The following is a 27178-nucleotide window of genomic DNA, read 5'->3' on the forward strand; positions in this document are numbered from 1 at the left end:
ATGTTGGAGTCCATGAAGACGGCCGCGGAACAGGCGGACGACATTCTCCAGCATGTCAGCTGGCTCCAGCCTGCTGAGCGCCCACAGTGGCACCAACGCCCACAGCAGCCGCGGCGGCCACAGCGGCAGCAGAGGCCGCAAGCGGAGAGATGCCCACAGCAACCGCCTCGGCATCAGGCTCACCCTTTCGGCGGCTGCAGGGGCTCCGTCCCACGTCTCCGCTCCCCCGCCACCCCAGAGACAGCGTCTCCCGGCGGCGAGTCAAAGGGGAGTGAGGCTCCCCCGCTCCTGGTCTGCTCCACGAGAGCCTCCGAGGCGCTCATAATAAACCCATGAGCACCGTTATAAACGCCTCATGTGAACAGCACTGCACACACCTCCACTCATCCCGAGCGTGTACACGCCTCATGATGAGAGCCGGAGTGAAATGCAGCATGTGGAGACTCCCTCGCAGCCCTTTCGCCTCACGGGCAGCGGCAGCGAGGGCAATGGCATGGCTCGTCACCATGACGACCATTACAGCACATCACAGAGAAGCCAGAACGGGGGAATGAGACCCATCCTTGATCTGTCAGTATTCCAGGCTGAGCGCCCCCAGCGCCACGGCGTCAGGGCTCGCTGCAGAAGCCTGCTGGTTTTAACCTATCGGTTAATAAACTGCAGAGCTCGCTAATTAAGCCGGCTGCCACTAATCTGTTGATTAAGTAGACAGCAGGGCTCGCTGCAAAAGCCTGCCGGTTTTAACCTCGGTTAATAAACTGCAGAGCTCGCGGCATTCCTCTGTCCGAGATACGCCTCCTACACACGGTCAATAAACCCATGAGCGCCGTTATAACGCCTCGTGTGGACAGCACTGCACACACCTCCATTCATCCCCTGAGCGTGTACACGCCTCATGATGAGAGCCGAAGTGAAACGCAGCGTGTGGAGGTTCCCTGGCGTGGCTCATCGCCAAGACGACCACAGAACATCTCGAGCATGTGCGCCCGCTCTCTGAGTGTTTCTCAGAGTGGCAGCGCGTGTGTCTGATGGACAGATGGATGAGCAGGCTGATCAGCAGAGGGTACACCCTGCAGTTCGCCTCTCTCCCCCCACAGTTCAATGGGATACAGGAAACACTCCTGTCATCTAGTGTTGCACGGTGTACCGATACTTGAAAGGTACCGTGATACCCTGCCGTTAAAAACGTTACGATTCCTCCGTTTCATTAGTATCGGTACTTTAAGAATGACGGGAGAAAGTACTCCGGTGAGAAAGTGCCGTTTTAATAAGAGCCGTGTGTGTTCAGCGCTCTGCTTCCACTCCCTGCACTCCCCTGTCAAGCACGCTCTAAGTCCCTCCCCTCTCTCGTGCACGCGCTAGCTGCCAGAGCATGTGAGAAAACAAGAAGCATGGCTGCAAGTAGGAGTGCAACTTTGTCGGCTTGTTGACAAAAAAGAAAAAGTTGTTTATAGATGATGCTTAATTGTATTTAATACAAATTCTAGTCATTTATTTGATTTATTGTTCTCATTGTTTAAAAGTTTGTGTTATGGTTCTGGAGTGAAATAAAGCACAATATTTAAAAAAATGTAAGACTGTTTCCCTTTTTTTAAGAAAAGTATCGAAAAAGAATCTGAATCTCAATTCTTGACTTGGTATCGTATCGAAACCAAAATGTTGGTATCGTGACAACACTAATAGGCAGTCCCCCGAACAAATGCGTCTTCAAGCCACACTTGACTCGACTTTGCTTTAAACACCAGCGTTGCTTGTTGAAGCACATCGTATTTTCATTCATTCTTCGTACTCCAATAAGTGCTTTCTTTTGAGGTGGTGGAGTAAATTAGTTGTGTTACCTCCTCGGGGATTAATTTCAGTTCCACAACATTTTTTCAATCAATGTTTGTTTGGTCCACGTCAGATTTCTTTAATCCAAAAAACCTCCAAACGACAGACAAAGCTCTTCTCGGCACGAGTTCTTCTAGTGTGTCATATCTCCATCACCAGTCTCAGTTAGTGGGAATGCTGTTAACAGCATTCCCACTAACTGTTATTCTACGCACGAAAAGTTTATTATTATTATTCCGCAGACTTATTTTAGCCCTCTTCTCCTCCCGCATTGAACATCGCAGAAACTCCGTTCAAACATCAAAACGTTCAGCTCGGTCGGAAATCGATGGCTATTACTTTTCTCATTCATAACTTTCATAATTCCAGAGATACATCCCATAATACATCACATTTTTAACATTGAAGTCAATGGAGGAAATCTTCAGACTTCAACAAATCTTCATGCGACTTCAACTGCTAACTGTTCATTCATACTTTCAAATGTTACAAATCTTTCTGACATTATTCGTGTGAAACAACTTTTAAATCTGATTCTTACTTTTAGAGATATTAACATTTGTTCAGACCTTGTTTTAGAGGGTTTCTTCACATTTTAACATTAACTAGAGTGTGTGATGTCACAGCTAGAGGGTAAGAAATCTTGAAATTTGCCTTCATATATTTTTTTTAAACTGCCATAATTCCCAAACCCTACATTCCTGGGACATAATTGTTCATGATAAATATAGGAAAACATCTTGTAGCTTGAAAAATGACAAATAATTAAGCAAAAATAATTCAACAAAATGCCTCTTGAGGGCATGAAGCGACAAAAACGTTCAACATTCCTCCATTGAAGCCCATTGTAATTTCAGGCAGATATTTCCTCATGGTAGCAGCCGCACACCTTTAGTTAAACTGCCAAAAAGGCCACATTATTAACCCGAAAGTACACAAAAATTACACTTCAGATACTCAACTTCCTTGACATGCTTCACGTTTTGAAATGTCACAGATATCTGTTACGGTTCTTCCACAAAACGTTCACATGTAAGAGGTTCATCTCTCATTCAGAACAATGGAAACCTGTGATCTCGACAGAGCTCGTTAGTTCAAATATAAACACCTGTGTAATGGAACACGATGATGTCATCACTCCAACTGCCATGCAGCAGACTTCAACAGTCCAGCTGTGAAGACATCTACTGGACAGTTTGGAGATTTCTCCAAATGCCGTTGCCATGGCAACACAATGCTCGCCTTGAAACACGGTTTTCTCAAAGCTTCAGTGAAAATACTCCAAACAGCCCAGAACTTCACAGGTTTGATAACGATGCAGCCATCAATGCATCTAAGCGTAGTATGGGGTGTCATGAAATGCCGTTGCCATGGCGACAGACCACTCGCCATGAAACACGATGAGGCTGTAAGTCCAATGGACACGGTCCAATCGTCCCCCAATCTTCACTTGTATATCACCGGTCCATGCCTCAACAGCTCTACGCCAACTCTGAGATCTCACCATATGCCGTTTCCATGGAAACGGCATATGGTTATCCCTCATCCCTCGCCATAAAACATGATGTCGCTATAACTCCTATGAAAATGTTCAAAAAGTGCTCAAACTTCACATGTGTCCTAACAGTCCAGCCGTGAAGACATCTACGGGACAGTTTTGAGATTTCTTCAAATGCCGTTGCCATGGCAACACAATGCTCGCCATGAAACACGGCTTTCTCATAACTTCAGTGAAAATACTCCAAACGCCCCAAAACTTCACAGGTTTGTTAACGATGCAGCCATCAACGCATCTTAGCGTATTATGGGGTGTCATCAAATGCCGTTGCCATGGTGACAGATCATTCGCCATCAAGTTAGTTCAGAAATTTGCAGTTCAAATATTCTGCTGCTTTTTCAAGCCTTTTTACTTTCTTTTCTTCTCATCACACATTCAAGCCCCCAGTGTTCATGTATCATTTCAATCTAAATTATTCACTTTCTTCTTACACATTTCATTTTAATCTAAATTCTTCACTTTCTTCTTACACATTTCATTTCAATCTAAATTCTTCACTTTCTTCTTACACATTTCATTTCAATCTAAATGATTCACTTTCTTCTTACACATTACATTTCAGCATAGCAGTTTAGCGTCAGCTTTTCAGCATAAAGCATTCCCACTAGCAATTTCTTCAGGAATTGCATTCTCTAGTTTTCTTAAGTGTCCATCTTTACATTCGGCTTCACATGTTCTACTACTGCACTTGGCGCTGGTACCCCAGCATGCATTTCAGCGAGCGCCCTTCGCTACTTTTTCAACGGTATTGCGGAAAAATTGGTTGCATTACAAAATATTTATTTCTGAGTAAGTGTTTGAAACAGTGTGGTGGTCCTGATCAATCAAGCCTTTTTCACTCAGCCTGGCCCAGACAAGCCTTACTTTGATCAGCAATACTTCTACTTGAGGTGGGGACATTGGTAACAAATTGCCTTTAAGGATATTTTTAAATCTCAAAGTTCCGACTTTCATTAGTTGAGAGCAACTAAAATGTGTCATGGTGAAAAGCTTAAAGGGAATTGATTCAGTGATGATTTAAAGGCATTCAAAATGTGCGTGAAAACATTGAAAAGTTGAATAGCAACCCAAAGCCCACCCATACATCCCACTTATAAGTCAACCCCTGCATAAATAAGACCCTAAGGAAAGAGGATAGGTCTGTGGAAAGGAAAACAGGTAGAGAAATGGGCAGCTCAAACCAAAACAACTGAAAGTTTCCAAATGTAAATAAAAGGAGAGAAATTAGAGGAGAGGATACTGCGTGTTTAGGAACAGAAGACAGGAATAGGATCATTAGAACTGGCCGATTAAAAGTTTATCCAGATTTTGAAACCTAATTATTTTGTTGCATGAATGTTTGTCATTTAACCGACAGATTAAATGTGCAGGAATAATTGGTGCTCTTGGTTTTTTTGAACATGTTCAGCTAACATGCTATTTCCTGGATAACAATAAAAAGACAGAAAACTTAAAAACAACACAATGACAGTGAGATAAACCAAGACTGGAAATTGTGAATAAGGGAACAATAATAGCTAGCAGATGAAATACAAATGAAACATTACAGTTCCTTACCTTCTTCATGTTGGCACCAACGTAACTCTTGGCCTCCTCTTTGAACTGTGGTAGTCTGGAAGAAATGACACATAGTTCAGTTGAGACCATGTTTGGGAAAGGCTTCTTCTTGTAGATACAGGAAATTGAATATCAAGAACTTGCAGGTAAACATTTATTTTGTAATTCATGGTTCAGATGATGAGTTTAAAAAAGGTCCATATTCCATGATGGAGAAAAATAAGTAATGTATGCAGCGCACATTTCCATCAGAACTAAAACAAAAGCCAACTGAGCAGGTGAACCTCACAGAGCATGAGGTGGTGAAGCAGACACATGTTGAAATGTAGTGAGGCTCAACTCATCAGGTGACTTTTCAGAATTGGATGTGAAATGAATAGTTACCTGAATGCTTAACTATTCTGGCTTTGGCTTTAGTTTTAGAGTGTTCATCATTGTTCATTTGCATCCAACTGCATATAAAGCTTAGCCTGTTATTCACGAGCTTTTACATTTGTTTAGCACTATTTATTTGGTTCCTTTGTGTCGGTCAGTCTGGACCCATACTAGGGAACTCAAAGCCAGTAACTATGATTCATTATTTTAACTATCAATCAATAAATCATTTGGTCTATACTGTATATTGTCAGCAAATAGTGAAAAATGACAAGCTTCTGAAATTCCATCAAGATTGAGATTTATAACAAAAACCAAAAGAAACAATTAATCCAAAAGGAATGTGGAACTTGTTTTAGGCTGAGTGCTTCTGAAAAGGCAATATCAGGGTGGGAATCTCTGTGTGTGTGTGTGTGTGTGTGTGTGTGTGTGTGGTGTGTGTGTGTGTGTGTGTGTATGTGTGTGTGTGTGTGTGTGTGTGTGTGTGTGTGTGTGTGTGTGTGTGTGTGTGTGTGTGTGTGTGTGTCTGTGTGTGTGTGTGTGTGTGTGTCTGTGTGTGTGTGTGTGTGTGTGTGTGTGTGTGTGTGTGTGTCACTAGCTTCTGTGGACTTTAACGCTTTGCAGGAAAATGAGATGTCCTAGCTGTCACGCACACATACACACAGACAAACACAACAAATAAGAGGGGTCTGCGCCCCCCCTCCCCCGTTAATAGAGTGTTGTCTTGCGAGCGCGATTATTGGATGATCTGTGGGTCCAACAGATTAACATGCCTAATACTTTCAGCAGGCAATCTTAGACTCCTGAGGAGAACTGTTCATCACTCCTTGATGGGGGGTGGGGCAGCGCAGACCCTCTCACATCTCTATTATCCAGGGTCTGAGGCAAAGTGAGGGCTGGGAGTTGAACTGGAGGGAAATGAGATGTGGTGTCTGTGTGTGTGTGAGCAGTATCAGAAGGAAGTAATGCAATGCCAACACTACATTTCAATATGTGGTACAGGGAGCCTCTGTTTACGACCGTGCTTCTCTGTTGCCATGCTTGCGCAGTAAAACCTTTTAATGTCATGATAACAAGGTGCCATACGAGAGTCCTCCCAGTAAATGAAAACAGGCCGAGAATGCTTGGAGGGAGCGTTTGCGCATGGCGACAAGCTTGGCAAAAACCAACACTGGACTTTACTGGAGGGAAGATTATCCATCACTTTGTGACAAATCTTGTGTCAAATAGTCCTGCTGGAGCCATGCCGTCTGCCGAGAGCAGGTGAATAACACCAGAACTTTATTTTGAGCTCTGTTTGTTCTGCAGGTGTGCTCCTTCACATTCAGATCAGTAGGAAGATTTTTTTTGTAGCAGATTTTCCTGATTGCTTCTGTCTGGTATCGCTGGCAATGCTAATTCTCTATGTGTGAGTGTGTGTGTCTGTGTGTGTGCGTGTGCGCGTGCGAGCGTGTGTGTGTGCTTCTTAGTATGTATGGGGCTGGGAGCTGTAGCTTCATCTGTATGCAGATCATGTGTTGTGCAGCTCAATTGGCTCATCCCCTTGTCTGTGACTGAATGTGACTGGCACTCTGATGCAGCTGGACTGGCTGCTGCATGGGGGGGTGATGGGGAGAGAGGAGCCCTTATGCTAAATGCCAAAGGAGAAATCATGTTATGGCATTAGTGAATCAGTGGCCCATTGACCCTGTGCACAGAGCAAAATGAAATTCATGAGCTTCATGGGAATAATGAGGCCTGAGAGACAGATATATGCAGGAAACTGATGATGTGTAATCCAGAGGTGATGAAGAGCGCAGCAGCAGTCTGCCTGCTCTTCCTCTGTGGAGAGGTAACTTAAGAGTTGGGATTTGAAACCACTCTTTACTTGTTGTTCAAGATAGAAACACCAAAGCAGCATCCAATGTTAAACTCTAGAAGTATTGTTTTTGCTTGAATGACATAGTTCACTCAGACAGTCCATCAGAAAGAACCAATGGGAATCCTACACACGTCAGCATTCAAACGTTAAACCTAATGCTGCACCCATCTTCATCAACCACTGGCTTTACCTAGAGAACAGTAGCTGCACCATGTCAACCAGTGTGTGTTCAGCTGATTTCCTGAGGAGCTCTGCAAACACAGAGAAGAAACAGACATTAGAAGCAAGCTGCAGGAAAAAGAGGAGCAAGCAAAGCAGAGAAAGGAACATTTTAAACTAAATAACTAGTCCCAACGAAAGCTGAGAGAGCAGGAGCAAGAGAAGTCACAACTCTTAAAAGATGAGTGTTTCATTTATTTCTGAATACAAAATAATATCATTATAGTATAAGAAAAACAAGAACAATGTAATTATATTTGTTACTGCTAGAATGAACTGATGTATTTGACCATCTGATTGTTGAATTTCAAACATTTCAAAGGCACGATGGGTGAAAGCATTCAGTATTTTACAATACAGTCTGGCAAAAACCTTTTGTTCCACAGAGCATTTTCCTGATTATATTTCTATGCCATTCCTCATCTCATTCACGTTACTATTCATATTGGCCCATTTGGAGGTCCTGACCCCCCAAGTTTGTAACCACTGTTGTAACATGATGGTCAAAAACTAAATAAATAAATACAGAAGAAGCTTATACACACAAAACATAGAAGTTACTAAACAAAGTGTGTAGCATGCGTTGATGTGGTTGTAACTGAAGCATACAATCTAACATCAGCTCTCCCTGAAAGGACACGCAGCAGAAATGGATGTGGATGAGTGTGTGTTGCTGCTCACCACTCAGACGCATCTCAAAGCAGATCCTGAAGCAGGACTGCATGATCTCACAGACCGACTCGTTGGTCAGATGGGCTCCGACCGGTGTGAGCAGCAGAGTCCTGAGGACCTGAAACACAGCATCACACCAATGTCATCAAACACACACTGTGGAGGAATCAAAGTTCGCTCTGCCACATCGGCACAGACACATACTGTTCAAAGCACAGAGCTCCACAGCACTCATGCATACACAGCATAAGCATCACTGCCAAAGCAAATGCTGGGATTTATGAACATAAGTAGAATATATGCACACCACAATGTATGCTACCATAGGCAAACTTTAAAGATACTTGATAAATAAAACTAAAATGATAATAAAACAGTAACACAGAATGTTGTTTTGCCTTCTTCCAGACTCTGCAAAACCAATGTTTTTAGTTTTTTATAAAGAAGAAATATTATGCTCATCAGGTTTAAATGAGTATTTGGGGTATAGAAAATAAATGGTGCTTATACTGTCTGCACTTCAGCACTTATCTCCTATCTGCAGTAGTAGTATCTACTCTTGTTGTAGCATATCAGCACAATAACTACTAAACACAAAACTTCAAACGGCACAAGTTCCAGTTGAAATCTGATCCAAATGTGTATATCTCCTAATATATATACTCTGTAAACAGTAAACATATACTACGTTGTACATGTGTCCTTACAGGAGCATTTCTGAGATAAGACCTACAGAGCCAAGAAAATAAGAAAGCATTGTTTTTACTTGTGTTCCAACTACACGTATGATGTAGGGCCGCAGGAAAGCCATTGAATTACCATGAAAATAAATGTACACTTCTCTCTCACATTCTTAATTAAACATAATAGAAACTTACATTATTACAAAAAACTAAAGACTTAAAACTAAAAAAAGTCTATTTTATTGGAAGGCTGGATTGAGACAACCTTATGGGCCGGGCTCCATCAGGTTGGTGCAGACAACTGAGGCTCCAATGAGGAAACATGTCGTACCTGCAGAATTTTCATAAGGACCACTTCATCGCTGGCAGGGTCGGTTCCCACAAAGCGAGCGTGTGTGACTGCGTCGGCCATGTTCTCTATGGCCTCTGCTGCTGCTTCATGGTTAGCATCTGCAAACACACAAGAAACACACGTTTATCTAAAGGCTGACTCAGAGAAGGTTCTTTGATTAGTTTGGGAATGTGTTTCAATAGTTATATTCATTTTTAATTTTCAAAAGGCTCCATTGAACACCTCTGGAAAACATTTATTTATTTATTAGATGAAAGTTGAAAAAGAAGACAAAAAAAAGGGATATATAGGACGCTGGTGGCGAAGTCCATAGGGACTTGGCTTGGGAACCGGAAGGTCTCCGGTTCAAGTCCCCGAAAGACCAAGTGCTACGAGGTGTCCCTGAGCAAGGTACTGTTCCCTACACTGCTCCCCGGGCGCCGTACATAATGGCAGCCCACTGCTGCTAACACTAGGATGGGTCAAATGCACAATGTACGTTTCTCCTCTATGGCACGATTAAGGGTAAATAGAATAAAACAGGGCTTTCAAACAACAACACCTGAAGGCTGTGTTTACAGAGCTGTTCCGTCAGTGTCCTCTTTCCACACCGTGACATTATTAGTTCCGTTTTATCTTGAACTGAGCTTAAGTTTCACTGGCTTCCGGTAACTGCTAGAATCCACTTCAAGACAATGGTACTTGCGTACCATGCTGCGAATGGATCTGGCCCTTCCTACATCCAGGACATGGTTAAACCGTACACCTCAGCACGTGCACTCCGCTCTGCATCAGCCAAACAGCTCGCTGCACCCTCACTGCGAGGGGGACTCAGCAAAAACACGTGGGTTTGCTATCCTGGCTCCAAGATGGTGGAATGAGCTCCCCATTGACATCAGGACAGCAGAAAGCTTACACACCTTCCGGCGCAGACTGAAAACTCATCTCTTTCGACTCCACTTCGAGCGATAGAACTATTAACAAAGCACTTTTATACTAATAAAGGACTGGCTTATCTAAAGCCAGTTGAGTAGCACTTGAAATGTTTTAGCTCTATGAAGCCTGATGTACTTATATGATTCTGTTTTCTTCAAGTTTGTATTTTGTTGGTCGAACACACTTATTGTAAGTCGCTTTGGATAAAAGCGTCAGCTAAATGCAATGTAATGTAATGATCAGCCCAGTACAGTTACATGGCACGCTGTATAGCTGAGAATTACCATTGATGTATAAAGAGAACTTGATACAGGCTGGAGGCAGGACATAGAGCACATAGAGCGTGCACACTTGAGTTTTCCCTTAAGCCCCTGTCACACTGTCCCGAAATTGACACCCGATGGACACACGATAAAGGAAATGTTCAAATTCGGCTGTGATCGTAGCAACATCGGGCCATTCGTGAGGACATCTAAGCCATCGTATGACCGCCGGTGGAGTTTCTCAGGCTCCGGCAGCAACTCCGTGAGCGGGAACTTCGTAAGGCACTCGTGAGGGCATCTTGTCAAATCGTGTCATCTTCGTGTTATCATCGGTGCATTCGCCCTCACTCTGATCGGGGCGAATGCCCGATGGCACCGATGATAACAAGATGCCCTAACGATGGCCTTACGAAGGGCAAAATTGACACACGAATTCAACACGAAAATGAACCTTCGCAAGGTCCTTCGGCAATTTTTTGGCATGCCAAAGATTTTGCCACCGCTCACGAAGTTGCTGCCGGAGCCTGAGAAACTCCACCGGCGGTCATACGAAGGCTTAAGATGCCCTCACGAATGGCCCGATGTTGCTACGATCACAGTCGAATTTGAACATTTCCTTAATCGTGTGTCCATCGGGTTGTTTTATTGCACAACAAAATCATGTAAATATATTATGTAAATAACCCAATTTGTGTTCTGTGAAACTAAAAAGGATATAATATATTATTTTGAAGGACAGTTGACAGGAAGTTGTTGTTGTTATGGAAATAACATTACGGAGAAAACGTAATAGTTTCTACATATAACGACGGATAAAGTAAAGAACAAAGTCTGAAGATATCAGTACAGTATCATAGTACTGTAACATAATTGTTTTTGGTACTTTCATTGCAGTTGTATGTCTTAAATGTAATGTAAATGTTGCCTTCGTGTGTGGTTCGGGCCATCTTCATGCGAAATTCACAATTCCATATTCGTGTGTCCATCGGGTGTCAATTTCTGGACAGTGTGACAGGGGCTTTAAGCCCTGCCTCATTTAATGACTTTCAGACCCTAATGATTCAAATAAGGGTTATTGTCATGGAACACAAATAAGAATGTATTAGCAGTTAGAATGCAGCTTTTATTTTGAAATGTACTTTGAAAGAGATGGCACTTCCTTTGTGGCTATGACCACTTCCTTAAGTTCCAGGAAGTCCTTTTACACATGGACACTAATGCAATAAGCATGTAATGGGAGCACTCGCTGCAGAATCCCCATCCATCCTTCGTTCTAAGCCCAAAACGTGGCATTATCAGTAAGTCAAGTTACTAATTATTATCTTAGCTACAAGTGTTTGATATTATTTGTGGTAATATATTTTTGTAGTAAGGATAATTATTATTTTTGTAAGAACTTGTTGCTGTGTTATAGTGTGTTACGTAATGCTGTGTAATGTTGCATTGCATATTTACCTGCAATAACCTGTTCTTGTAAAAAGTATATTTATTCTGTAAATGTTAAGAACATATCATTGTTTTATGTGTACTTATGGAGAAATGTATTTTGTTTCAGTTTCACACTTCTTACCAATAAAATCCCTGCCAAATACAACACCTGCCTGTTACTTGGAGAAATGATGCTGAGGAGAGTTTAGCTGGCTGTTAAGTTTCAATATCCACTAGGGGTGTAACGGTACACGTACCCGTACCGAAATTATTCGGTACGGGCCCTTCGGTTCGGTACACATGTGTACCGAAGTGTACCGAACGAATATAACGTTACACTTAAAAAATTGAGAACGTGAACAACTTCTTGGAAGTAATCTCAGGTGCTGCGTCGCAGCATTCAGAGTATTTTGCTCCCATTGTGTTCAACGCGTCATAGAGCGAGCAAGTCATTTCATTGGACGAGAGGCATACTATGTCAGAGGGATGCGTTCAAATGTAGTCAGTAATTTGAGGAACTGTCTAAATGGCGAACGCAGATAAAGTTGAGCTCGAAAATCCTCCAGCATCATTGAAGTCTCCGGTTTAGGAATATTTTGGTTTCGCAGTTACGTACAAGGATGACGGACAAAGACAGGTGGACCGAACCAAAGCTGTTTGTCGGCATTGTTCAACTAAAATTGGTTACGTGGCTGGCAATACATCAAACTTGCACACTCTTGAAAAGGCATCACCCGAACGTGAATATCACCGGTACCAAAAGAAAAAAGACTGAAGTGCAAACCCAACTCCCGCTAGCATTTAAGCCTCCACCACTCGCAGAGAGTTCAGACCGAGCCAAAGCTATTACAAACACCAAATATCCTTATGTTGCCATGTTAGCAAAGCGCTACCTGGCTGTGCTACCTCTGTCCCTAGAGAGGGTGTTCTCCACAGCAGGAGACATTGTTAGTGCCAGCAGATCTGCCCTTTCGGCAAGCAATGTGGACAAGTTCATCTTTCTTTAGAACAACATGAAAATACAATGACAAGCAAGTCCTAATGTCAAGCTGGCTGCTTAGGTACTAGTACAGTTCAAATACAGATTATTTCAGTTAATTAAAAAGCTGCACCTTAATGTTTATTTTATTATATTTTGTATTTATTTGAGTGAATATTCATAGTTTAATAATCATTAAAACCCCAAAACTAATAGTTTATGTTTTGTGAGTACTAGTACAGTAAAGTTCAAATACAGATTATTTCAGTTAATCGAAATGCTGCACCTTAATGTTTTTTTTATTATATTTTGTATTTATTTGAGTGAATATTCCCAGTTTAATAATAATTTGAAAAAAATACGTTATGTTTTGTGATAATTTGTTCTGCTGTACCGAAAACGTACCGAACCGAACCGTGACCTAAAAACCGAGGTACGTACCGAACCGAAATGTTTGTGAACCGTTAGACCCCTAATATCCACACGTTGAAAACGAGAACAGTACAGTGAAATGATACCTACATTACAGAAGAACTGGATCTAGATGTGGATGTATGTGTGTATGATGCTCTGCTTGCTGCATATCCCAGGGCATACAGCCCAGACACATACTGCTTTCAACAAGTTATTGTAATTCAACATCATGGAGGATAAGTTGAAATCAACATCGGACAAGGAAAGTCTTAAAACACGTTCTCATGTATCCCACAGTAGTAAATCCGCCCGCCTTGCTAAATCCTCACGCACTTCAACAGCAACAAGTGTTAGCATGGCAGCTACTAAGGCACGTGCAGAAGCTAATGCAGCTCAGGCTAGGGCAGCCTTTTCACAACGAGAAATGGAAATAAAAATTGAGAAAGCTCGTATCGAAGCGGAATTGGATGCTCTTCAGCATGAGAAAGAAGCAGAGTCAGCACTCGCTAAAGCACTGGTCATGGAAGCTGCTGCTGCTGAGTTAGGCTCCCGAAGTAGTGTGGAAGAGATAGAGTCCTTGACTTCTCAGATAAGTTCACATCAGAAAGTCAGTGAATATATAGCTCAACACACAACTATATATGTGAACCCAACAGTCAAGCATGAGTCTACTCACGTCGTCTAGAGCAGTGCTTCTCAAACTTTTTTCAGTAATGTACCCCCTTTGAAACATTTTCTCAGCCAAGTACCCCCTGACCGATCCAGAACATTTTTGATCGAAAAAGCCTATATAAATAATTACAATATAGTGATGTTCCCTCAGTGTGTGATTTATGAACTCCTTCGTGGTATGCATTACAACAAACTAAGGATAATTTCACTTTATGCATGAAAAAAAATAACATAACACTTTTATAAAACAGATTTTTCCAAGGAGTTTTTCAATTTAAGTAATATGTTATTGTGAAAAACTATCAAATACAATACACACATTTGACATGTTTATATGAGGACCCCCTTGGTGGTACTAGGAATGTTTTATATAAAATTGTGTTTTCTATTTAACTAAGATTATTCTTTTAATTAACCTTTTTTTTTTCTTTTTCTTTTTTTTTCGCGTACCCCCTGCAGTACCCCAACGTACCCCCAGGGGTCCGCGTACCCCCATTTGAGAATCACTGGTCTAGAGCAACAGTCTGACCCACGTCAACACGGACTACAGTCTGACTCACGTCGTCTACAGCAGCAGTCTGATTCACGTCAACAGGGACTACAGTCTGATTCACGTCAACAGGGACTACAGTCTGACTCACGTCATATGGGGCTACAGTCTGACTCACGTCATATGGGGCTACAGTCTGACACAGGTTCTCTAGAGCATAAGTTCAGCCCGTATCAGGTTCATCATGAGCATCCTGACGCAAACCCTTTCAGCAGAGAGCATCTTGGCTTACAGCAAAGCATCCAACAGCATTCTAAATTACACCACCAGGACCAACATCAGGGCAGTTTTTATAGAGACCAGCATCAGACTGTCACACCATTTCATGATAATGAACAAGCTCTCAATCAAAACCGCTCATATTCTCATTATTACCCAGATCAAAGAAAATAAATGTCAGAACTTGCCAAATTTCTAGCCAAAAGCCAGCTAGTGCTAGGCGGATTGACAACATTTGATGATCAGCCGGAAAATTACCTCGGGTGGAAGTCAACGTTCAACAGCTCTGTGGAGGGTCTGGATCTTTCTGCTCATGAACAAATTGACTTACTCATAAAATGGTTGGGGCCAGAGTCAAGCAAACAAGCACGTCGACTCAAATCAGTCAATGTCAGATACCCATTGGTCGGCCTCAAAATGATTTGGTCAAGGCTGGAGGAAAGTTACGGCTCACCTGAAGCCATAGAGAGTGCTCTGTTTTCTAAAATAGAAAACTTTTCAAGGATTTCTAATAAAGAGAACCACAAGCTCCGTGAGCTTGGTGACCTGCTCTTTAAACTAGAAGCAGCCAAAGAGGATGGATACCTACCTGGCTTGACATTCTTGGACACAGCAAGAGGTGTGGGTCCTATTGTAGACAAGCTGCCCTTTCATCTGCAGGAAAAGTGGATGTATGTAGGTTCCAGATACAAAGAAGAACATGGAGTAGCCTTTCCACCTTTCTCCATTTTTTCTCAGTTCATACTCCGTGAACTCAGTTCAGTTCATGAGGCCAAGGCTAGGAACGACCCCAGCTTCAATACCACAGTCTCTACTACACCTTTGATAAAGGAAAGACCAGTAGGAAAGCCCATCAGCAAATACCCTGTCACAGTGCATAAAACCAGTGTGTCCATCGAAACTGCCAACATCATCAGAAGATCCTGGAAAAATATGCCCCATACACAAGAAACCTCACGCACTTGGGAAATGCAAGAGTTTCAGAGCCATGCTTCTTGAGGATAGGAAGAAATTACTCAAAGAAAAGGGCATATGTTTTCGCTGTTGTGCCTCAACTTCTCATCAGGCCAAGAACTGCGAAATAGTGGTAAAATGTGCAGAGTGTGAAAGTGAGAGACATTTAACAGCACTTCATCCAGGTTGTGCTCCACACCTACCAAAGCCATCAGGTCCCTATAAAGAACATGGCGGGGAGCAGGTAACTTCCTTTGCGCACGTATCTAACCAAGCCGCACAACCAATGTGCACACAAGTCTGTGGAGACAGTTTCAGTGGAAAGTCATGTTCTAAGATATGTCTGGTAAATGTATACCCATGTGATCGTCTTGAAGAAAGTAAGAGAATGTATGCCATTTTGGATGACCAAAGTAATGTCTCATTAGCCAGGACGGAATTCTTTGATGTGTTTAACGTTCAGGGAATGCCAGCACCATATGTCTTAAGAACCTGCGCAGGGGTTGTTGATGTATCCGGTAAAAGAGCTCAAGGGTTCATTGTGGAGTCACTCGACAGAAAGACAAGCATCCCTCTCCCAACTCTTATAGAGTGCAATCAGGTGCCGAACAATAGAGAAGAAATTCCTACTCCTGAAGCCGCATATCACCACAGCCACATGCGGGCCATAGCTAATGAACTACCAGCACTTGATGACAATGCAGATATCCTGTTACTCCTGGGACGGGACATTCTACGAGTCCACAAAGTCCGGAAACAGTTTAATGGTCCTTATGATGCTCCGTATGCACAAAAACTGGATCTTGGATGGGTCATTGTAGGTGATGTGTGCCTTGGTGGTGCACACAAGAAACAAGAGGTCAGCACTCTGAAAACCTGTATCCTTGAGAATGGTCGACCAAGCCATTTGACATCCTGTGAGAGTCCGAGTCAAGGAGAACTTCAACCTGGGCTGCCCACAGGTCACTCCAGACTGGTCTCATATGCTAAAACCAAAGAATCGTGAAGCAGAGGAACGTTTCGGCTAGACTGTCTTCCAGAGAACTGAGAACGACAATCACCTTGCACCTTCAATTGAAGACCTGGCTTTCCTACAGATAATGGAAACGGGATTTGTCAAGGATACTTCACACAGTTGGGTGGCTCCTTTGCCCTTTCATGAGCCAAGAAGACGTCTTCCGAATAACAGACAGGCAGCTCACCAACGTCTCATGTCTCTGCGACGTACCTTGGAAAAGAAACCCATTATGAAGAGCCACTATACCGAATTCATGCAAAAAATCCTGGATAACAAGCACGCTGAATTGGCACCACCACTGGAAGCAGACAAGGAATGTTGGTATCTCCCCACCTTTGGCGTGAACCATCCTCAGAAACCTGAACAGATTCGGGTAGTTTTTTACTCCAGTGCGCAGTTTGAGGGAGTGTCTCTTAACGATGTGCTGCTCTCTGGGCCTGATCTCAATAATGGGCTGTTGGGGGTCCTCCTGAGGTTCAGAAAAGACCCGGTCGCTGTCACCGCTGATAGACAGCAGATGTTTTATTGCTTCATTGTACAGGAGGACAACAGAGATTTATTGCGGTTCTTGTGGTATCGTGACAACAACCTCGATAATGAAGTGGTGGAGTATCGCATGAGGGTCCATGTATTTGGAAACAGCCCTTCCCCAGCAGTTGCTACTTATGGGCTGAGAAAGGCAGCACAAGAGGGAGAGAAAGACTTCGGAAGCGACATTCGTCATTTCGTAGAAAGATACTTCTATGTAGATGATGCCCTGAGGTCTTTCCCCACAAAAGAAGAAGCCATTGACATACTGCAAAAGACTCAAGCCGTGTTGGCACAATCCAATATAAAGCTTCACAAGATTGCATCTAATAGTGCGGATGTCATGAATGCCTTCCCCACGGAGGATCGAGCCAAAGACATCAAGCACCTAGATCTTTCGGTTGATGACCTACCAGTTCAGCGCAGCCTTGGAGTGAGCTGGAATATGAAGTCGGACACATTAACATTTCAAGTTCCAAAATGCCAGAAGCCCTTTACACGCCGTGGTGTACTTTCCACAATAAACAGTTTGTTTGACCCCCTTGGACTTCTTGCTCCGGTAACAATACAGGGAAGACTTATCCTAAGAGAGCTAACATCTGAAAACACAGAGTGGGATACACCCCTCCCTGAAAGTAAGTACACAGCATGGAGGAGATGGCAGGACTCGCTACAGGAGCTGAAAATGTTGGATGTGCCTCGAACGTATGCTTCATTCCCTCTTTCAAAGGCCTAAACAACCGAACTTTGCGTATTTTCAGATGCCTCATGCAAAGCAATTGCCGCAGTCGCTTACTTGAAGGTGACAGATGAAGAAGGTCACATTGAGGTTGGTTTTGTCCTCGGCAAGGCCAAACTTGCACCTTCATCAGAACCAACTATTCCCAGACTAGAACTCTGTGCAGCAGTACTGGCAGTAGAGGTTGCAGAGTTTGTCAAAGAAGAAATAGGGCAGAAGCTGGACAAAGTGACATTCTATACTGATAGCAAAGTTGTCTTAGGATATATCTGCAATGACTCACGAAGGTTCTATGTGTATGTGCACAACAGGGTGCAACGTATAAGACAGTCAACTTGCCCAACTCAGTGGAAGTATGTTGCCACTGACAACAATCCTGCAGATCATGGGACGGATAACAAAAACCCTTCCGAGCTCAGATGGAGTAGTAAGGAAAGTGGAAGTAAAAGTGTCTCTCACCAACCTAAAAAGACATATACAAGGCCTATCTCGGACCTTGTGCTTCTCCTGGCTTCTGAGGAGTAACAGGAAAGAGAAGAGAGGAAGTAGCTAAATGTGGCATCATTAATGACGCCAGACGGGGAGTGTCATGGAACACAAATAAGAATGTATTAGAATGTAGCTTTTATTTTGAAATGTACTTTGAAAGAGATGGCACTTCCTTTGTGGCTATGACCACTTCCTTAAGTTCCAGGAAGTCCTTTTACACATGGACACTAATGCAATAAGCATGTAATGGGAGCACTCGCTGCAGAATCCCCATCCATCCTTCGTTCTAAGCCCGAAACGTGGCATTATCAGTAAGTCAAGTTACTAATTATTATCTTAGCTACAAGTGTTTGATATTATTTGTGGTAATATATTTTTGTAGTAAGGATAATTATTATTTTTGTAAGAACTTGTTGCTGTGTTATAGTGTGTTACGTAATGCTGTGTAATGTTGCATCACATATTTACCTGCAATAACCTGCTCTTGTAAAAAGTATATTTATTCTGTAAATGTTAAGAACATATCATTGTGTTATGTGTATTTATGGAGAAATGTATTTTGTTTCAGTTTCACACTTCTTACCAATAAAATCCCTGCCAAATACAACACCTGCCTGTTACTTGGAGGAATGATGCTGAGGAGAGTTTAGCTGGCTGTTAAGTTTCAATATCCACACGTTGAAAACGAGAACAGTACAGTTATAAAAGTGTTAGTACTGGGTAGTTGATTTAGTAAAACAATCATCTGCTGATTTACACACGTCTCTTTCCCAATTTAAGTTAATAGGTGATAATGAGTCACCAATCCAGTAGTCATTTAAAAGTTGTCTGAGATTTTAAGTAAACCCCAAGATCACAGCTCCAGCAGCACAACTCATTAATAAACCAAACAAATCTGGTTTGGCCTCTCCACATTGTCCTTCATCCGTGGCCTATAATGACCAGATGTGGCCTTTTGTGTGAGGCAGGCTGGGACAAATTGGCTGTCAGAGCAACAGGAGCCTGTGTTTTTGAAACCCGAGCGGCTGCCTCCTGGAGACAGCCTGTTTTCCTTTCCCATCGCACTCAGGAGCAGCAATTCATTAACTAATAAGCACGGGGGGGGGGGGGGGGAGGGGGGGGGGGGGAAGAGTGGAAGAATGGAGGCAGAGTTGGATAAAAGGATGATTATTTTCCAAGTAATGCAACCATGCTGCGTCTCAACATGTGGACAAGATGGGCAGCTCTGGGTTTAAGGGGACACTGAAGCTTTCCGTTTGAGCATGTGATTACCTAAAAACATAACTTTGTAACGTGATTTGTTAGGAAACTGCCCTCTTGGCAAATGTTTGTGACAAGTTGGCAGCTGCTGTGAAGACTTTGAGTGCAGACAGTCAGTGACTGTAAGTGAGAAGCCGGTTAATGGCTAAGAATTGGAGTATTGAGGCCGTTCAGACACAGCAATGCCAACATCCCTCCAGAGGCAAGGGCGACAACAAGCGTGGAAGTTGTGCTGAAATCATCCAATGTCCACACACAGAAACTGGAGCCACAGGGGGATCCAGCAGAATGTCAGAAGTGATATAAAACACTAATCCTTCTCTTGGCACACAGTCTATACAAGCGGCGTCAAAAATAAGGGTGTGGGGGGGGGCATTGTTAAAATAACATTGAAGAAAGGAGAGTCTCTACATGAGTGTGTGTTTGTGCCTGAGGGTATGTGGGCAAAGTCAATAGTGGTTTGAACCAGCTGCCACACAAAGCAGTTAAAGTAATATCAAACTCTGGTCACAGAGTCACAGTGGTGGCGTGAGGGAAAGACAGACACACACACAAAGCTCTCAGGCTGCACTCTGCATAAGGACCAATACATCTTTAGAAACCAAACAAAGAGACCGCTGCTTTTCCATGTCCAGATAAGAAATGAGTTTGTTCACCTGTTCATCTTCTGAATAGCACTAGATCACCTTTCAGACAGGCTGCCCTGCTCTCATCTTAGCTACACAGAGTACACATCAGTAAATGCATGGTACGCGTACATAGGATTTTGTGGTCTTGAGAGCAAGTGCTGGTGATCTTGCATTTACTTTTCACAAGACTGAGCAACCAACATATTCCCTAGTATGTGTTAGGTTCCCAAAACAAATCCAAGAAAAAGGCAACATTAAAGGTCACATATCATGCAACTAATTGGCAATATGTGCGGGGGGCGGGGCGGGTTCGGTACTGCACGTCGCGGGGCGGGAGCGGGTCTTGAAAATCAGACCGTGCAGGACTCTGCTTCCTGTTACTAAAGTTTTGATTCGGGGGTATAAAGCTTTCTTTTTTTTTTTTAAAGAGGGGGCCGAGTTTATGCCTGCTCATGTGGGACCCGGCAGATACTGTCTAAAATAAATGCTGCGGTGATGAACCGCCAAAACCACATCAAGGATTATTTCTGAAACAGTATGGAGCTCAAAGGCTTTCTCTCTCAGGTTTACCACAAGGTGAGTTCCTTTTTATATCCTGCTTCTTTACACATACTCTCCCCAGTACAGGTTAGCTCTGAGTGTTAGCGAACCTTGCTAATGTAAACAAAGACCATATGAAGTCCAAAACACATCGAGCATTGATTCTGATAACGACGTTTCTGATAGGGCCGTGGGTCCACCGTCCGATATGACGATTGCAAATCTGGATCAGCTCCATTGTTCCCTCGTTTTCAGAGATTTGGGCACGGAGGAAAAGAGAGAGGGTTTTGTTTTCTGAGACTTTGTGAGTTCCCTGACTCATCGGGGACATATTTATGTATAAAAGACATCAAAAAGTGCATTTTGCATGATAGGTCCCCTTTAAAAGTAAAGAAAAAAAAGAACTACTTTCAGAATCAGTTGTGTTAAGTATGTGTTCACATAAAAGGACATTGACTCTGGTTTATATTGCTCTTAGTGGGTTGCACAGAACAGAAGAGTGCCGGAATAAATCATGAATGGGTTGAGTATTATTAGTGCATTACCAACTCCTAGATTGTAGTTAATGACCAAACAAAAAGTATAAGCAATGTATAGAAAACCGCAATCAGTGTTAAGAAAAGGCTGCAGCCCATGATTATGAGGGACCAGTCTGAGCACCAACTCACAGCATGGATCCTGGTCTCCGTCGCCAACCAACCACAGAATGTGAGAATACGGGACTGTGAGTCTAACATGTTTGTTTGCAGCATGGGGGCTCCTCCCTCTTCACCCTTTACACTACAAACTTCACATACAATTCAGCTAAGTGCCACCTGTAAAGGTTCTCCGACTGCTCTTCAGTCCTCAGCAGACGGTGAGCACAGAGAGCACAGAGAACTGACCGGCTTTGTGGCCTCCAGATCAATGCAGGGGAAACCAAGGAGCTGCTGGTGGACCACCGCTCTGTTCCTGCACCGGTGAGCCTCCAGGGAGTGGACAAGGAGATTGTCAAATCTTCAGAGTACCTGGGAGTTCACCTGACCAGTAAACTGAGTGATTTCACAGGATACATTTTACTTTTAATTTAACAAAAGCTACTGTTCACAATGTATTGATGCATACAGTACACTATGTTATATGCTTAGTAGATGAGAGTATTACATTATTTTATGTATGTGTTATAGTGTTTGGATACTCCTCTGAATATATATTGGTTTTTCATTTTCAATGTGTATTTTGATTTCTATTCTATTTTTCAGAAATGTTGTTATGCTTGTACATTGAATTTCAAAATGTGACCATCATTTTCCCAAATTGGGAAGTAAAAGGCCAAATCAACCTTGTTGAAATCATTGGGTTATTTTCCACGTCAGACTTTTTCCTCACTTTGAATCTTTCTACTCTGTAAACCATTTGATTTCCCCTTCACTTTTACCATGCTCACCGTGTCATATTCATTTGATTTTTGTCCAAGGATTTCGAGAAATAGGTGATGCTCATTTTTTTGTTGAACTACGTGTAATGTTGACGGTAATGAGAAATACACACTCCTTTATGACATCCATTTAATTGAAGAATAACAATGTTTTTACCCCTCAAATGAAAGGCAGGCCACAGCTGTACTGTAAGCTCATCACTTCTGCCAGTGGCTGCAGTTTAAGCCTGAGCTGAGCCCCGCGCTGAGCCCTCTGTGGGCTACTGACCATGGATGCTCCAGCACAGTGAGGGGCTTTGCTGACTCTACTGGGCAGGGGGAAAAGGGGGAGGAGGACGACCACGGAGGGAGAGATGAGCAGTGGGAAAGAGAGGATAGAGCAGAGATCTGGTTATCTGTCAGCAACAAGGCTTAGTTACTGCTTTCTCCATGCCACAGAATGTGAGGAATAACCTCAAAGTAAATAAAGGAGTGAGCGGAATGAGTGGGTTGTTGTAGGAAATAATTGCCTCCCTCTTTCTGTTATGCCCTTGACAAGCAAAACATTTAAAAAGAGGATGGTGCAGGGGATCCTGCTCAGGGTGACACACTTAAGGGAGGATCATATTCAACACAACACCCAGGATCATTTGGAACACTGCAGCGGCCTGCTGGAGGCAGATCTCCCTGCAGATTAGAGGGGGGTGATAGTGATGTGTTAAAACCTGCTGAGCATCAACATCAACACACTCTATCCTACACCTTAAGCCTACAATCATTAAACGGTGACATCAATCATTCAGCAAGTATCATAATGAAACAGTGATATCCTTTAAGAAGCACAACGTTCAGCTTCAGTCTTACTAAAGATACATCAAACAAATGGATTACAGAGTGGAGGATCACATGTAAACATAATGCCGAGAAAAATTGTTTAAATAAAAATTGAATCCAGAAGATGACTAAGAAACATTTTCGAGTCGTGCAGACTTTTTTTGTATTTATTCCTAGCCAGGAGATGGCAGTACTTGACAAACCAGTGCTGCTGTTCTTTCAGTCTATTTAACTTAATATGTCCCAGCTGCCCTGAAGGCAGCACAGTTTCTACATCCTGACTTCAGATAGGATATTAGATAAAACAATGTACTGATGAATACAGTAAGTACATTTCAGACAGTCCGTGAAGCATCAAGGTCTGGATTTATTTTATAAATGTTTAAAATTCATGTTGATATTATTATTAATATTTGTACTAATTGTTGAACTACAGTAAGGGGAACTCGTGCTGATCAAATCAAATAATCACATGTTACTGTTAGTTAACAGTTCTATTTTTCTACTGTTGTTTTTTTTGCTTAGGTGGTGTTAAATTATGTAGTTGACGTACAGTACACTCGCAAAGTACAATAGAGTGTATTTATTTATAAGTATATATATTTATAAATGAATACGCTGTATTAAACATTTTGGAATTACTTTTACACGATCAAAAATGTTCACTGGGCATTAAAAAAGAAGCACAATTTCATTAGAAAAACTATTTGGAAAGCTATGTAATATTTTGCAGCTATACACACATATATATATCAGGGTTCATACACTTTTTCACCAATGATTTTCAATGACTTTTCCAAGACTTCTCAATGACCTTTACCTAATTTTCCATGACCAAAAAAAAAATGACCACGGAAAATGGTTTATTTGAACATGGAACCGGAAAATAAGGTCTAGATATGAAACATGTGGTGCCTATCTAAAACAAATCAAATAGGCTTACTAGCTTCTACACGCTAAAGCAACTGTAGTCAGGGATGCAAACTCATCAGGTATGAAAAAGGTGACAAGGACCCGAGCCCCCCGACCCCACGGAATATCGGCTTTAAAATGAGGAATAACAGATGATTTTAGCAGTCAGAACAACTAAAGCAGAAAACGCTTTAATAACAGAAACGCCAAAGAGTTACATCTAATAGAAATATATAAAAGCATGTATTTTAATTGTAGCAGTCAGTTTATCATTTTGGCAGGACTCTTGAGCATTTTGAAAATGTATTTTCATGCCTCTGTGCAAGGCTTAGTCTTTCTATTTGTATAGCCACTGGTGTGAAGTAACTAAGTTCATAAACTCAACAAGTACTATACGTGGGTACAATTTTGAGATACTTGTACTTTATTTAAGTATTTCAATGTTTTGCTACTGTGTACTTCTACTCCACTACAGTTCAGAGGTAAATGGTGTACTTCTACTCCTCTACAGTTCAGAGGTAAATGGTATTTAATACCTTTAGTTACTTCACAGATCTGGATGAATGATGTGAAATCTAATCAAGTGTTGAATCAGACTTTAGTTCCACCTGGAGTAAATCCACCAGCTACCCTGCAGTATACAAAGTCATTCAAACTAGCTGCTCCTTTACCAGCTTTGAGAACACTTTCATGATCAATCATTATAAAACATATCATATATATTATTCTGAAATGGACCAATCTGCACAATGACTACTTTTACTGTCGCTACTTTCACTATATTTTGATGAGAATACTTTTCTACTTTTACTTGAGGAACATTTTGAATGCAGGACTTTTACTGTAACAGACACTCTGGTACTTCTACTTTTACTCAAGTACAAGATCTGAGTACTTCTACTTTTACTCAAGTACAAGATCTGAGTACTATACTTTAATTAAGTACAAGATCTGAGTACTTCTACTAAAGTACAAGATCTGAGTACTTCTACTTTTACTCTAGCACAATATCTATACTTATACCACCTCTGTTTATAGCCTATGAACAAAACTATTAGAAAACGAAGGCTAAAGCTAACGTTAGCAGATAGTGACAATGTATACTAGCTAGCTAGCTCAACGATTCCTTAAATGATATTGCGACAGAAAAACTTTTCAGTTCACATCACGCTCTGCCGCTCTGCCGCTCTGCCGCTCTGCCGCTCTGCCGCTCTGCCGCTCTGCCGCTCTGCCGCTCTGCCGCTCTGCCGCTCTGCTCTGAACACCTGAACGGCCCGTTCTAACAGCTGTTCACCAGCGGCTCAGTCTGTGCCACAGTTAGGGATGGGTATCGTTTGAAATTTATCGATTCCGATTTCGATTCCGGTTCTGCTTATCGATTCCGGTTCTTATCGATTCCCCGTTTCGATTCCAAAATTGTAAAATAAAGAGGTCAAACGTTTAGATAACAAAAATATATGAATTCTTAAAAGCTTTAACTGAAATTGTTACTAAAAAATATACATGCAATACAAATGTATTGCACAATAGCTGTGCTTTATTTTAACTGAGCTATGCCTGTGGCAAGCTATTAACAGGCATTACACTTTGCCTTTTCTTTTTCTTTTTTAGTGTAGTGGAGCCTCACTTCAGAGTGTTTACCGCGACCTATCTTTGGTGTTATGAAGTGACTGAGCTCGTGAAATGTCTACGGGAGGGCGGGGGAGCATCGCTGCGGGGCAACTGTGGACCTCTGTCGCCTGTCAGCGCAATTTATATGATGCCGTTTAAAAAAATGAAGGGCGGTGCCGGCCGTCAGTGTACCGAGCCGGCCGTCAACGGCCCGCTGACGACCGGCCGTTCTGTGATTCTCCAGGTCCGCCCTGTATTCCACCGGGTCACCGCAGCACCGCGGTGCAGACGGACCCGCTGGAATACAGGGTCTACCGCGTTTAGGAACCGTTAAGCAGAACCGAAATTGTGTATTTTGTATGGGTACCCGGTACCCGGCATTTTCTTATCGGTTCTCATCTGGAACCGAGTTTCGGTTCCCAACCCTAGCCACAGTGCACAGTTAACGAACGCACCGTAGATAATGTAGCTGACCCGGAGGCGTCTATCGTTTTTCCAACCCAGTTTAGATTTAACCACGCCCACTTTCGCATTACGCAAGGATTGACGTAGCTCTACGCGATAGCGTCATAGACGCGGCACACCCGCGAAATCTGAATCTGACAAGCGAAATACCGTCCTTTTAAACGCCGCATATTAATATACAATATAATAGTGCTTCTTTGTCAATATGACTGACGACCACACTTATGCAGTGCTGAGGTAATGTTAATTCATCATTTAATATTAATTCCTGATGGATATAAGAGGGATACATTAGCAAACATCTGTACAGTATATATAGCCTATAATGTTTCGTTTTTTGTTTGTCATGTAACATATTAACGTTCTGACCTTCTGTTTAGGATGTAAAGGTATCTATTTAATATTTTATTTAAAGATAGACATTTATAATATGTTATAAATGTCTATTTTGTTATATAATACAACATATAACATTTGACATTAATAACAGGCATGATTATTACACAGTCAACCCTTATTCAGAGTGCCTAATAAATGTATATATTTTTTACAGTGCAGATTTTGGCTTTTTTGGGACCATCGCACATGTGTGTGTAAGTAACAAGTATGCTGTATAATCTGCAACAACTGTCAGGTGGTGTTATTGATTATCTTTGCAAAAGAACCCCACCGATATTGATTTTGAAAAATATCTTTTAATTGAAATGGAGCAAAAACAAAAGGGTAGAATTGATCATACCATATTATGTTATTATTGTAACTGTTTTTATTATATTGTGTTGTTTTGTTTATATATATATATATATATATATATATATGTTTATAAATGAATAAATGTGTGTATATATATATATAAAATAGTATCATTAAATAATGCTGTCAGATAAATGAAGTACACGGTAATAGTCAAGGTTATATTCAATATTCTGCACTTACACCAGCTGATAAGATATTTAAAACGTCTTTTGTTTGTCCTGAAAACGACATTTGAGGATACACACAGGCTATTTATAGATGATAAAACACCAGTAATACAATCTCAGGACTCTTCGATATGGCTGTGATTACAGGATCGTTTACTTTCAGTCAACACATCCTTTGGAAAGACTAAAAACAACTATTCAATATCCTGCTTTTCCGCGACCGCTATAACTGCCGAAGAAGAAGTCTATGACGCTATCGCGTAGAGCTACGTCGATCCTTGCGTAATGCGGAAGTAGGCGTGGTTCAATCTAAACTGGGTTGGAAAAACGATA

General features: G+C 42.0%; 1 protein-coding gene across 2 annotated transcripts in view; it reads right to left on the reverse strand.

Annotated features, from left to right (window-relative positions):
* Nucleotides 1-27178, reverse strand: part of gbf1 (golgi brefeldin A resistant guanine nucleotide exchange factor 1) — a gene marked incomplete at its 3' end in the record, with an annotated part of 130828 nt that overhangs the window by 42563 nt on the left and 61087 nt on the right. For both annotated transcript variants that reach the window (XM_034226186.1, XM_034226185.1), the window contains 4 exon segments: nt 4946-5000; nt 7372-7432; nt 8082-8190; nt 9087-9205. In XM_034226186.1, the coding sequence (XP_034082077.1) occupies nt 4946-5000; nt 7372-7432; nt 8082-8190; nt 9087-9205 (344 nt within the window).

Source organism: Gymnodraco acuticeps, unplaced genomic scaffold (genome assembly GCF_902827175.1).
Source record: "Gymnodraco acuticeps unplaced genomic scaffold, fGymAcu1.1, whole genome shotgun sequence".
NCBI classification, from domain to species: Eukaryota; Metazoa; Chordata; class Actinopteri; order Perciformes; family Bathydraconidae; genus Gymnodraco; species Gymnodraco acuticeps.